At 45.2% G+C, this 12757-nt stretch overlaps 1 protein-coding gene across 2 annotated transcripts; it reads right to left on the bottom strand.

Annotated features, from left to right (window-relative positions):
- Window positions 1-2072: 2072 nt before the first annotated feature.
- On the bottom strand, window positions 2073-4612 carry pou4f4 (POU class 4 homeobox 4). 2 transcript variants are annotated; one of them, XM_029258052.1, is made up of 2 exons: window positions 4286-4612; window positions 2073-3654 (listed from the first exon to the last, which is right to left on the bottom strand). In XM_029258052.1, the coding sequence occupies exons 1-2, from the start codon at window positions 4403-4405 to the stop codon at window positions 2728-2730; spliced, it is 1047 nt and encodes a 348-aa protein (XP_029113885.1). In that variant the 5' UTR covers window positions 4406-4612; the 3' UTR covers window positions 2073-2727. The 2 variants fall into 2 exon arrangements, with proteins under 2 accessions (XP_029113885.1, XP_029113886.1); XM_029258053.1 differs by having other exon boundaries at window positions 2073-3648.
- Window positions 4613-12757: the final 8145 nt, after the last annotated feature.

Raw genomic sequence — 12757 nt, 5'->3', positions numbered from 1 at the left:
CATTATTCATTAATAACGAGTTTTACACACTGAAACCACCTGCTGAACACAGGCGTGGCGAAAAAAGCCCTGATATTTCGCGAAGTGGAGAGAGCCCTCGGCCTCGGCTGTAAATCTATGCTGGAATCTGCGGCGAAATCTGCGCAAACCTGCCGCTCAGGCTGGTGGCCGCGATGTCGCATGGTGGTGGGGGCCACCTGTAACTAATACAACCATTTACTAAGCGGACCTTACCACCTTAAGAACAGCTAGACGCGAATTATTACTTTCACAAGAATAATAATAATAATAATAATAATAATCGTCTCAGATGTTTCTCGTGTTAAAGAAAATAAAATTAAGAGAAATACTATTTGCTCACATGTGACCAAAGAGAAATCCACTGATGGAACATTACAAAACACAGGGATCCTCCTCTTAATCATTAATGTGACCTGTTTATTGGTTTTCATTAACGACAATTTAGTGCAGTGATACCATTTCAATAATGTGCCATTAATTCCAAGTCAAAGTGCCATAGAATCAAAAAGTGTCTGTTGCTTGCGGTGGCCCACGTTCATCATTAATTTGACAGCAGTCGCGTGGCTTCTTCTTGTTCTTTGTTGACAGAAGACTGTATGCAGGAAGATGGCCTCACAAATCTTTCTCATGTAAAGATCTAACATATCTATATTAATGTAGACATTTTTATTGTATTTATTACGTTTTACAATGTAAAGTAAGGTTTAATACTCGTTGAGAATTTATACCAGTTATTACATTAAAATCCTAAATCGCTTCTTTTAACCAGGTGTCTTGCAGGTGGTATTAAATGCCAGGTGAGACCAGGTAAAAAGTAACAGAGCTACGTTTAGCACGATCACGTGCGTCTTTAAGACTACCTGCATGAATATTAACAAAACCACAGTAAATATCACATTAAATAATAATTGGAAATTAACATAAGTGAAATGATTAATCTCTTTTGAAAATTCAGAAATAATAATAATAATAATAATAATAATAATAATAATAATAAGAAGAAGAAGAAGAAGAATGTCAAGATCTCCAAAAGCATCAGAGGATTAAATTTGTGTAAGTTTAACAAAAAACCGGTTGACTTCAAACCTCAGTGACGTTGCGATGGTTCTTGGAAAGAACTACAGATGAATGATTCTTCTTCGTGAGGAATTAGAGTGAGACCGAAAACCAAATTTAAACAAATTTGTAAAATTAATAAAACAATAAAGGTTTTCGCCATGTGTCAATAAAATCTGAAACCCCGAATATTGCTCTTTTAAGTGAGAACACACAAATTTATCCGTTATCACAAACCATCTATCAAAATAGGTGTGTAGCTGAATAACAATTAATTGTTATATTAACATTTTATCCCCTGGAAGGGTACGAATATTTAGTAAATCGCGAAAAAAAGTTAAAAGAAGTACGAGACTGGTCAACAGCCACAGAAATAGGAGCACATGAGGTAAAACGTGCGTAGTTTATTTGAGATTCTGTCGCTTACACAGACACATTTTAAGCACACCTTCACAAATTAAATAGACACGTCGTCTTCAGAATAAATTAAGTTGAAATAAATAAGTAGAAAATAATGAGTACAAAATAAATAAACAACAGTTGCTCGTATTTTAGATTATCTACAAAGTGCACTGATTTTTATCATTCATATCGGGGATGCAGTATCACTGTTCACTACTACAGGTCTCAGTTCAAAAGATAATAACAATAATAATTAAATGTGGGAATAGTCACGCATTTCGATAGATTTTAGTGTTGGAATAACGGGGAGTTATTACAACATAAGTCTAAACAATTTGATTGTCAAAGCATCGTTGCAAGTGGAGCAATTAGAGACAAACACCACGATTACACGATTATCTGTGTTTCCTAATTCCGTCATAAATAAGACAATGATTGGAAAACAAAAGAGAATAAACCCGAACGGCTGTACCTACTCGCTTATCTAAAAACCATGGATGTGGCAAGACTACAGCAATGAGGTAGACACGGAGACGTGGACTGTGGACGTGAGTGAGTGTGTGAGTGTGTTCGTGTGGACGTGCGTTCGCGCGCGCGCGTGTTTCTTATTGCAATGCATTTAAAATGGATCCTTTTTCTTTTTTTTGCTTAAATAACGCACAGGTAACGGCCGAACCATGCAATGGGCTTTACAGCACGAGCCACGGGTGTGCCCAGCTTTAAGTCGCTTCATCTGGAGACACATCAAAAGTAACATGAACATAATAATAATCCTCGGTTATAATAATGCTGCAAACAACAACAACCATTGAAAAGAAACCAATTCGATGCGCTCTTCACACACAAAGGTGCAATGTATTCACAAGTATTTACACGAATAAATATAAAAAAGTTATTTTTTGACATGACAGAATAATAGCAATTATTATTCGACTTTTTCTTCTGAAATTTTGTACAATAACTGCTTCGACGGTCAAGTGTTTTTTTCCTCATTCTCCGACTCTCTGGAGAACACATTGATTGATCATCTCCTATCTTGTTATTATACATATGTCGTTTAATAACAAAAGTTTTTGAGTTTATGACTTGGACGTGTGGTTTCAAGTCTCGATCCCATTTTTATATCACCGAAACGTGCCTCAAAGCCTCGATTATCCACCTCAGCTTCGATGCTGCGCTGCGATTTGTCTGTCTTTTAAAAGTTATTGTCATTTTTTTTTTATACATATATACGTCTTTGCTTGTGGCCTAGTGCGCGGCGGAGAACTTCATCCGTTTCTGCTTTTGCCTCTGGTTGCAGAACCACACCCGAACCACGTTCTTTTTGAGGTCCAGCTTCTCGGCGATGGCCGCTATCTTCTCCGAGGAGGGCCTGGGCTGCACGGCGAAGTACGCCTCCAGGGAGCGTTTCTCCGGGGCCGCGATCGACGTGCGTTTCCTCTTCTTGTCGCCGCCGTTGAAGATCTCCGGCTTGCTCATCTTCTCGCGCTGCGCCCGCTCCGCCTCCTCGAGCCACGCTTCCAGGATGGGCTTGAGCGCCACCATGTTGTTGTGCGACAGCGTGAGGGACTCGAACCGGCAGATCGTGCTCTGGCTGAGGCAGCCCACTCCGGGGATTTTGAGGTTGGCCAGGGCCGAGCCCACGTCCGCCTGCGTGACCCCGAGCTTGATGCGCCTCTGCTTGAAGCGCTCGGCGAAGGACTCCAGCTCGCGCGGGTCGGGCTCGGACTCCCCGCCGCCACCGCCGCCGCCGCTCGCGCTGAGCGCGCCGTGCGAGCCGAGTCCGTGCGGGTGCATGTTCATGGCCTGCGGGTGGTGGTGCTGCATGTGGTTGATGGCAGACATGTGCGCGTGCGAGTGCGAGGCGGTGGAGCACACGTCGGAGCCCGGCATGCCTCCCAGGGATATGCCCGGAGTCAGGTGGTCCAGCAGGTCGCCCTCGAGGCCCTGCGCGGGCTGGTGGTGGTGGTGGTGGGAGGTGAGCACGGACGGGTGATGCAGGTGCGCCGACGAGGACGTGGGCGTGCACGTCATGCTGGTCATCGTGGTCATGGTGTGGTACGTGGCGTCCGGCTTGAACGGGTGGCTCTTCTGCGTGACGATGTCCACGGCGGCGAGCGCCTCGGCCCTTTGCAGCAAGCTCTCGTCGAACCCGGCGAAGATGTTCCCCTGCAGCTGCGACAAACGGCACGGAGAGACGGAGGGAAAAGTTAATCGGTGCAGTGATGGGCTGCCGGCAGCTCGCGCACAAGCCCCCCGCATCAGCAGCAGCAGCAGCAGCATCAGCTTTACAGCGCGCGCTGCACATGATGATATCTCCGCAAATGCCACAAAGTTGTAGAACGTGCAGTTCTGCCTTGTTTATTCGAACAGGACAGTTTCGCGTTTTAATTACAAGACAGCCAATACACAGAAGGTGACCAATTGCATTTTTCGCATCATTTTTGTATCTCCTCCATGTACTTTGTATTTTGACAATTAAACCAAGGACGTTTAGCTTTTCCATATTAATTGACACATACTCACTCATCGAAGAAAACGGAGTATCTGTCAGTCTGAAGCAATTCAAGTCGTAATCTGGTTGTTGCTAATTCCTCAAAACAATACATGCCAGTGGTGTCAACGTGTTCTTACTGCGCCACTTTTAAGGAACTGCACAAACGCGTTGAAGGGACCCCGCAGTGGCGATGCTCTCCAAGACCCTCGCATTTGGGGAACGCGCAACTGTACGCCGCGGGCACCTGACAGCACGAGGACCCGCGCGCGAGCCCAGGCGCCAACGTTTGCCAAATATTTGCGCACTTACCGAGGGCGTGGGCAGGCACGCTCTCCGGATCGCCTCCGAGCTCGAGTGCAGCGGCGTGTACTTGGGCTCGTGCAGGATCGGGTGCATGCTGAAGGGCTGCTTGCTGTTCATGGACATCATGGTTGCAGATGTCGGCGAATCTTCTCGTTGTCCCTCTTCCCCCGGTGTTGCTTTTATCCCTGCAATGTAGTAATTCGTGTCGGAAAACTTTTCCTATCCCCCGAAACGCGAAAAAATGACCGTCGAAGCTCCCGTCCAAGCAAGTCAAACGGTAGGCTGCTTATTATTGACCGCTGTCGGGCGCGTGTCGATGTCTGGCACGGGACAAATCCTTCCAGGGGCCTATAAAATACAGTGTGGCCAATGGCCCCGCCCCGTGCACTCTCTTTCTCCCGCCTGTTAACGTCATTGGAAACCATCAATTGTGGCTACGCCCCCGGGATGCAAACTCTCCATCTTTTTGGTACCTGGTTCTCCAAGGTCGGAGCGTCGCCCCGCCCTGGAAGCGGCTCTTCTCATTATGACACGCCTTTCTCAGCGGCTGATTGGACGGTGATTTTGGCAGGTCAGATTTTATTGGCTGCATTTCAGGTGTTGGCCACGCCCACCACGCCGGTCAGGTTGGCGTTCTCTTTTGTTTTGTTTATTTTGTATGTGTATTTTCAGGTTTATTGTGTGTGGGTGAGGAAGTGGACGAAGACATTGTTGACTGTAATTAACTATTAAATACAACCACACGGAAAGATGAGATGATTAGATTTCATTAGTGGGTTATAACTGCTATTTATGAATTAGTATGTATTCTATTCTCTGTTACACTTTAATTTTATGAAAATGCTGGATTCACCTGAAGAAATAAAAATCTTTGTTAGTGGTTTACTTTTCCAGCAGTTTTCAGTGATGGCTTTTTGCGCAGGCTGCCGTTCAGGCCGTTCACTGTGTCTTCAGATTAAATTCTTTCGTGCCCCGTGCCAACCACTTGTTCAAAATTATCCTTACAGTACGGTTTCATCGGTAAAGTTGAGACATAGAGTTGAAGTAAATTAGATATTTGGCGTAGCTAAAATATAGTTCTGAGCAGAAAGATTTCATTGTTTCACTTCACTAGATTTAAAATAGCTTGAAAACCAAGGACGTGACAGCGGCTTGAAATACCATATACTTATAATTTCAGAGCTAACCTGACAATAGTAAGATTACACAACATGCGAGTATATCGAATAAATATAATCTTTTAAGTATTACTTTCTGATTAATTTAATAGTTAATTTGACTACATAATTAATTTATTTTGCCACACTAGGGTCCTCCACTAAGGCAGATTTAGCCCTCCCGACTATACAGAAGTAGCAAACGAGTTAAATATATGATGGCAACATGAAACATAAAATTTGAGGATGAAATATGAAGTTGAACGGAGCTGTAAGAAAAGAAAGGAAATGGTCATCACCAGTGTCCCCATACAGGACACAGTGAGTCCAGGGTGTGAGACACCTCATTACTGGCCCCCTGCACCCACTGTATTTGGGTTCCGCGGTACCCAGGAGGGTGTCTAGATGTGAAGGACATGTGCTGGGGCATTTCCCATAGGGCTAACTTCCAATGTCCTGTGGCCTCCGATTACCCTTGGTCATATTTAGCCAACACTGTCATCTCTAGAAATGGATGTGAAACGCTATACTTCCACAATACGTTGTGCAACAATGGGGACAGGTAGCTGGGGCGTCATCTGAGAAACCTGAGCCCCCCCCCCCCCCCCCACCCACAGTCAACACCCTCAACGGTGCCCCTGTTCTTCATTGGATGCACGGAACCCCTCATCAATTAAACATTGCGCCTACTGCCCTTCTTCAGGACTGGCGATCGGTTGCTTTAAGGGGTGGGGAGGAGTGGGCGGGTGGAGGGACGGACAGATATCCAGAGCAGAACGAGACCTACCAGCCTGTAGATGGCACATGGAGGTCCGGGATGCCAGCTGCTCGACACTGGTGTTCCAGTAGATAGGCAGTTACTTACCTGACCTGGCAACAGGTGACAGGTGCATTGAAGAGTCAAAAAATGTTTTTCCAGTTTACTGATCCAGGTCCAGATTAGATTAGATAAACCTTGTCCATCCTCTCTCTCCCTCTCTGTCTTTCTCTCTCTCAGTACTCCTAGCTGTAAAGACGCTTTACTGCTTGTAAAACACGGTCAAATATTTGCCATAGATTTTTGCTAATTAATGCTGATGGACTGTAGAGAACTCATTGATTCAATGAACTGGAGAAGAATGAAACATCTATGCCAAGGAGTAATGATATAATTATTAGGATGCTGCATAGCTCATTTCTCAGGACCACAGGTTCCATGCGCCAGATGTGTGTTGGAAGTGTGTACAAACTATTATTATTATTATTATTATTATTATTATTGCTCATGTGTTAGTGTTTTCTGAAGTGGCTTACCGTTTTACTTATTCATGTAGTTGGGTACTTTACAGGAATATTGCAGATCAAGTATTTTGGTCAAAAGGTATGAAATCAAGGCTCCTACTGGGAATAGAACCAGAAGCCTTCAAAAACCAAGGTGTCTGCTACCTGTTCCATCTCTGTTTTATTATCTATCTACCCATCCCTGATGAAACCCATCTTCTGCCTTCTCTCTATAACATCAAACGTCTCAGCAGCTTGCACCCAAAATGGTTCAGCACTCCTTCCATGGGGTCATCATTCAAACTTCAGACTGTTTGTCAGTTTCTAGTTTGTTCTTCAGTTGCCCTTTGACTTTCCTCCATGTGTTGAACTGGTCTTCTCTCCATGGTCAACTCCCCCATCCCCATCCTTCTGGTCTGAAAAGTTCATCTTTTTATGCCTGATTCAGGAGGACTACAACACGAGCTGAAGTCTCCCCTTCGGTGGTCACTCCCTCACCAGTGCAGGGGTTCAACTCAGCAAAGCAAAGCATGGAGAGCCTGAGCCAAGTAATCTCCCACAACAGAAATCACATTTCTGCTACGGTGAACAAATGGACCTGGCAGGGGGAAGGAAGAAACACGCACACAAACAGTCCTTTATCCTATCTTTCCTCTCCTTTCATTCTCATCCTCTTTTCTTTTTTTACCCCTTCTTGTGATTGATCAATTATTGATGGGGTGTAAAATCTAACGTTGTAGATTGCGACCATTCACCAAATCGCTTACTTCACACTGCAGGGTTGCTGAAGGGAAGGGGTGTCTAACTACTCACTTTAATGTAATTGCCTTTAGGGTTCCTGGTAAATATTTTATTGACTGCCAGCGCAAATTAAAGATACGAGGCTGAACGGGGTCTAGTCCTCTCAGTTCTGAGGGAGGCATCCCCGGCGCTGGACCCATCATTGCAGGTACTGAGACAACTCAGTGACTTCACCATGGCAGGATAACTGGGGAAGGGGCTGTCTGAGATGGAGTGGTGGGGGGTGGCTTGAGAAATAGGGTCACCACTAGGGTGCAGAAATGCTGCTGAAGACGTTTTAGGGCTTTTTGTATTTCTCCAACACAGATTTTTGGGATGAATGTGTCCTGAAGTGACCATTAAGAGTAGAAGGAGGGCAGCAGGGATAGGGGAGGTGCATTGGTGTGGGGAGACGAACCTGAAAGCCGACTGACCCGCTGTTGGGCGAGAGCTTAGGCGGAAGGTTGAAGTACAGAAAAACGCCATTATTTGACAGGTTGGTTTTGAAAGGGCAATAAAATAAAGATGAGGTGTGGTTCTTCCACTGATTAAGGTCTGATATTTGTGTCACAAAGTGTGGGTGGGACGTCACTTGCTATTGGACTGTTGGGTTGCGTCCATTTGGAAACTCCTGTCTTGGTTCATGAACAGGATGCTGCTCATGTTCAAGGGAAAGTACCGCTGAACAGAGGTATGAGTGTTGAAAGTGGGGTCCTGTTCAGGGTCTTTGATTTCACGGGGATCTGTAGGACGAAATCTATAGGACCAAAGGGACAACCTGTACCTTTCCCTGGTTAAAGGACTCACAAAGTCACATTTGTAATTTTTTAGCAATGAGCCACTGAGTGACTTGTTGGTGGAAATCAATGCTTAGCAATCTTGTTTCCGCATGGTAAACTGGGAGCATCTCTCAGTTTGGGGCGTTTTCGTGTGCGGGCACATTTCCGGCGAGTTTCCACTCTCCATCCATCACTCCAACTGTCAGCCAGTCTCTTCATTGCTCTCTCCCTGTCCCCAGTATACCTGGTGCGACTCGTACATGGTGGGTCAGCCCCACTAACTCTCGAAAAGCTCAGATCAATAGATTAACTGAGTGCTCATTAATTATGCATCTGAGCCCTACAGCAGTTGCACATAAAGGGAATGTACTTTTGAGCTGACGTGTAAAAGCTTTAAAGTATGAGATTGTTTACTCATTTCAAAGCATTCTATGACCCCACCACCACCACCACTGCTGCCACCTAACCCCAGAAGTTCGGCCATGGGTGAAAGTTTAACGTCTTCAAGAGAAAAGTATTAGAAGATGGCAGGGGGCAGGAGCAGGGACTAGGGGGGAGTGGATGGAGTAGTGTTCAGTGGGAGGATCGAGGACTTGGAGGGCGCACCGGTCTAAGATCTCTTCATTGTTCAGGGGCTGGCAGAGGCCTGTTTAGGGATCCAGATCACTGAACTAAAACTCAATAAAGGCTGCATTTATGCTTGCATTTTTGCTTTTGACTTTGCGGAAACATATTGTATAATTAAGTGCTGTCATTACTATCCATCCATCAATCCATCATCAATCCATCCATCAGTCCATCCATACATCCATCCATTATCATTATCTGCTTGTCCTGTGCAGGGTCATAATCCTGCAGCTCCTATCCCAGAAGATCCCTGTAGTCCATCAGAGGCAATTACAGATACACACACACACACACAGAAACATGCACACAAAGGGCAATTTAGAGTCACCAGTTCACCTGATACACATGTCTTTCCACCTTGTGGGGAAATCAGAGCACCTGGAGGACCCCATGTGAAGATGAAGAAAACATGCAAACTTCGGACCGATGGAGCTGGATCTCAACCCAAAGTAGTGTCACCTGACTACTACTATTATTATTATTATTATTATTATTATTATTAGTAGTAGTAGTAGTAGCAGTAGTAGCAGTAGTAGTAGTATAAAGGGCTACATCTGCATACCCTGTTGATCACCCATAGTCCAGGACTACAGACTTGATGTGGGATGGGTTAGGAATGTAGTTCTGGGAGGATTTTGCTGTGTTTGTCTTGGGAAACCATAGCACCTGTAAACGTAGTAAGTGATTCTTTTTAGCTAATTCATGAAATACCCCCAGGTGTAGATTTAAGTACTAGATATTATTAGAATGTCACAATTATGGTCCAGTATTGTCAGGTCCCCCATCCTGATGTTCTTCAACCTCCAACACAGACTAGTGCACGAAAATAATTTAGACAGACGTCAAATAATCGACACCGACTGGCACAGTTCAAATCAAATGTGGTTTGCGTACATATTTGCATACTAATACAGTGACATGAGAAACTTTTTTTTTGATCCTGCAAGAATAGAAAACAATCCAGCAAAGACACACAAACAAAATGTTGTAAATATTCCAACAAAAACGGGAAAATTAATGAAATGTACATTTCAATTAAACATGTTTTTGTTTCCAGTGCTCCAGAATAGGGGAAAAAAAGAACATCTTTTTATTATTTTTTTTTTTTCAATGCTATTGAGAATAGGAATGGATTTGTTTTATTTACGCTCCCAGCGTGTTTTGAAGATAACTAGATGACATGGTGAAACAGATGAGTTTTCATGACATGGAAGGAAAAACAACAGCAGCACTGAGAAAGGAAAAGAAGCGGAACGGGAAGAAAGGCTTTTTTTCCCCCCAACATACATTTGTCTTAAGTCTTCTTGTCTTTCTTCTTTATTTGGTGAAATATTAATGCGTTTGCTACAGGCCATTTGTGTTTATTCATTGGACTCAAGTGCGCTGGCGAAATACGCCGTGACGCAGGCCCATTGATTTTCCTCATTGTGGGATGATCACTCCAATTAGGAGCCGCCACTCGCCGGCGCAGCTCGTCCTCGGCGCTCACTCTCCGCTGTCAGGGCCCAGGCTCTGCCCCCTCGCTCCCGCTTCAAGTGCGGCGCGTTGTGGAACGCTGTTTTAACTTGGCGCTTTTGAAAAGTAAACTGGAGCGCATCAAAGGGCCTGGTGTGTTAATTATTGGTTTGTTTGGAGCGTGTGTGTGTGTGTGTGTGGGTGTGTGTCGAGCGTGCTGGGTGGGGTTGGGACGGATAGTTGCCTGGTTCACTCTAAATGATCTCGTTAATGAGTGAAAGAATGGGGAGGTTGAAGAGCTGCTGGGAAATGAAGAATGAGGGCTAATAGGCTGACGGGGGGCACTTGAACAACAGGCTTCAATGTGCATGCGTGTGTGTTTGTGTGTGTGAGACTCCCTTTCCTGTTGCAGCGGACCATGGGTCTGTGAGGTGTGATCCCACAGCTGAAGACGGGATGGGGGTTCAAGGGGGGGGGGGGGGCACGCTGGAGATGGGGGTGCTTGGCATTCGCAGAGGGGACGTGTGGTTACGGGGCACCAGCTGCTTCAGAATGGAGGTGGGTGGATATCACGGTCCCACCGCTCAGCAGTAACAGGATTAAGTTCGGAAGGTGCTCTCAGGGGCCTTCGACCGCCTCTCCTGGTCCCCTCTGACCAAAGCTTTAGGAAACCTCCTTGTTTTGCTTTGATGGACCGGGTAAGCCATGGGTCCTAGCCCCTGGGGTTGTGGGGGATAACAGGAAGCCCCCTCCCCAGCGCCCTATCCCATTCACGAGCAGCACTCAGCGTGCCGTCTCAGGTGATGACTCCGTGGGCCTCGGCACAACCGCGTGTGGAACTGTTTAGCACTTAGTTATGAATCATAAATCCCTTTTGCACGCTTCAGCAAGAGTGTGATGTGCGAACTCTAATTACATCCATTTATTCATCTGGTCAAGGCTTTTATTGTGACTCACAGAACGGCTGAAGAGAAAAGCAAATAAATCATCGGCGGTAAGCAGTTCACAAGTATAAGTCGACCGATGATTTAGTGTGTTTCGGTGCCCCGTGCTTCATTAGTGCAATTTATTACACTTATGACATTCAGCATGGCTTCATACTAAAGAATGAGGCCTGTATATTATTGCTGATTTTTATTCTTACACTCGTTTGTTCATGGCGAAGAGGTGTAATTGTGATGCATTCAGGTTTGGCGCTTGTGCTTTGGCACCATGGATTAATAGGGGCCCCGGGTCCTGATTCATCTAAGGTTGGGTGGGTGCGTTTCAGGGAAGTTGCAGATTTTCCCGGTACATTTCTGAGCACTAGCCAGAAAGCTCCGCCCTCTCAGGTGTGTGTGTGGGGGGGCCTCTCAGGTGTGTACTTCAACAAAAGGCCTCCGCTATGCACAGCCATGCTGCCCTCTCACACATTGTTCCTTGTCTGGAGCTGATTGCTATATTTAACGTTGCGTACAACGTGCTATTCCTAAACAAGTCTGATTTTATTAGTGTGTGTAGTACATTCATGTGTGTGAAATATCTCTCTGTGTGTGTTCATCCTGTTGATTTGTAGTCCTAGACATTCTGCCTCTGGCTCTGCACATTGTACATGGTATCTATTCTAATTTGAGAAATTGAAACAATATTTGATCTGCAGAGGGTGCCAAATTTATGGATTTTGCACGTGCCCCACAGTCAGAATGCGCACCGTCGATATGTTTACGGTAAGACAGGTTGCTGAGTGCATTACCAGGCCTCATAACACCACTATGGCGTTTTACCACTGACATGGGTGTTGTTTGTGTTATGGGTGTTATATTCTCATTCTGTACATTGTATTGACTGTAAATACACTACCAAGTCTATATGAATGAATGAATGAATGAATGAGCTTTATCGCCAAGTATGTTTACACATACAAGGAATTCGTCTTGGTGACAGAAACTTCCACAGCACAGACAGAATGACAGTGACAAGACACAGATAATAAAAGTGGAGTGGGCTAATCAAAGATAAAAAATATATAGAATATAAAGTACATAATATACAAAATATACACTAGACATTATATGTTTGTGCAGGCATGTTATATACAATGCAAGGGAAAGTAAATAAGTCTTGGATGAGAATTTTCCCAGCCTCGCTAGCTGCTGCCTGTTTGTCAGGACATTGGTGATCCACCGACAGATGGAGGTGGGCACAGAGAGTTGGGTTAATTTGGACAGGAGGAGGTGTGGGATGATGGTGTTGAAGGCTGAGCTGAAGTCCACAAACAGGATCCTCACATAAGTCCCTGGTTTGTCCAGATGTTGCAGGATGTAGTGCAGTCCCATGTTGACTGCATCATCCGCAGACCCGTTTGCTCGATAAGCAAACTGCAGGGGGTCCAGCAAGGTCCAGTGATGTCCTTCAGGTAGGTCAACACCAGTCTTTCAGAT

This window comes from Scleropages formosus, chromosome 14 (assembly GCF_900964775.1).
Source record: "Scleropages formosus chromosome 14, fSclFor1.1, whole genome shotgun sequence".
NCBI classification, from domain to species: domain Eukaryota; kingdom Metazoa; phylum Chordata; class Actinopteri; order Osteoglossiformes; family Osteoglossidae; genus Scleropages; species Scleropages formosus.
This window is presented reverse-complemented; position numbering and strand designations above follow the sequence as displayed.

What these genes read in the sequence shown, in the direction of transcription:
- pou4f4 (XM_029258052.1), bottom strand. Translation starts at nt 4,405, where the DNA reads ATGATGTCCATGAACAGCAAGCAGCCCTTCAGCATGCACCCGATCCTG. An exon ending in CGTGCCTGCCCACGCCCTCG is followed by an intron (nt 3,655 to 4,285) that starts GTAAGTGCGCAA and finishes CGTTTGTCGCAG; the next exon opens with CTGCAGGGGAACATCTTCGC.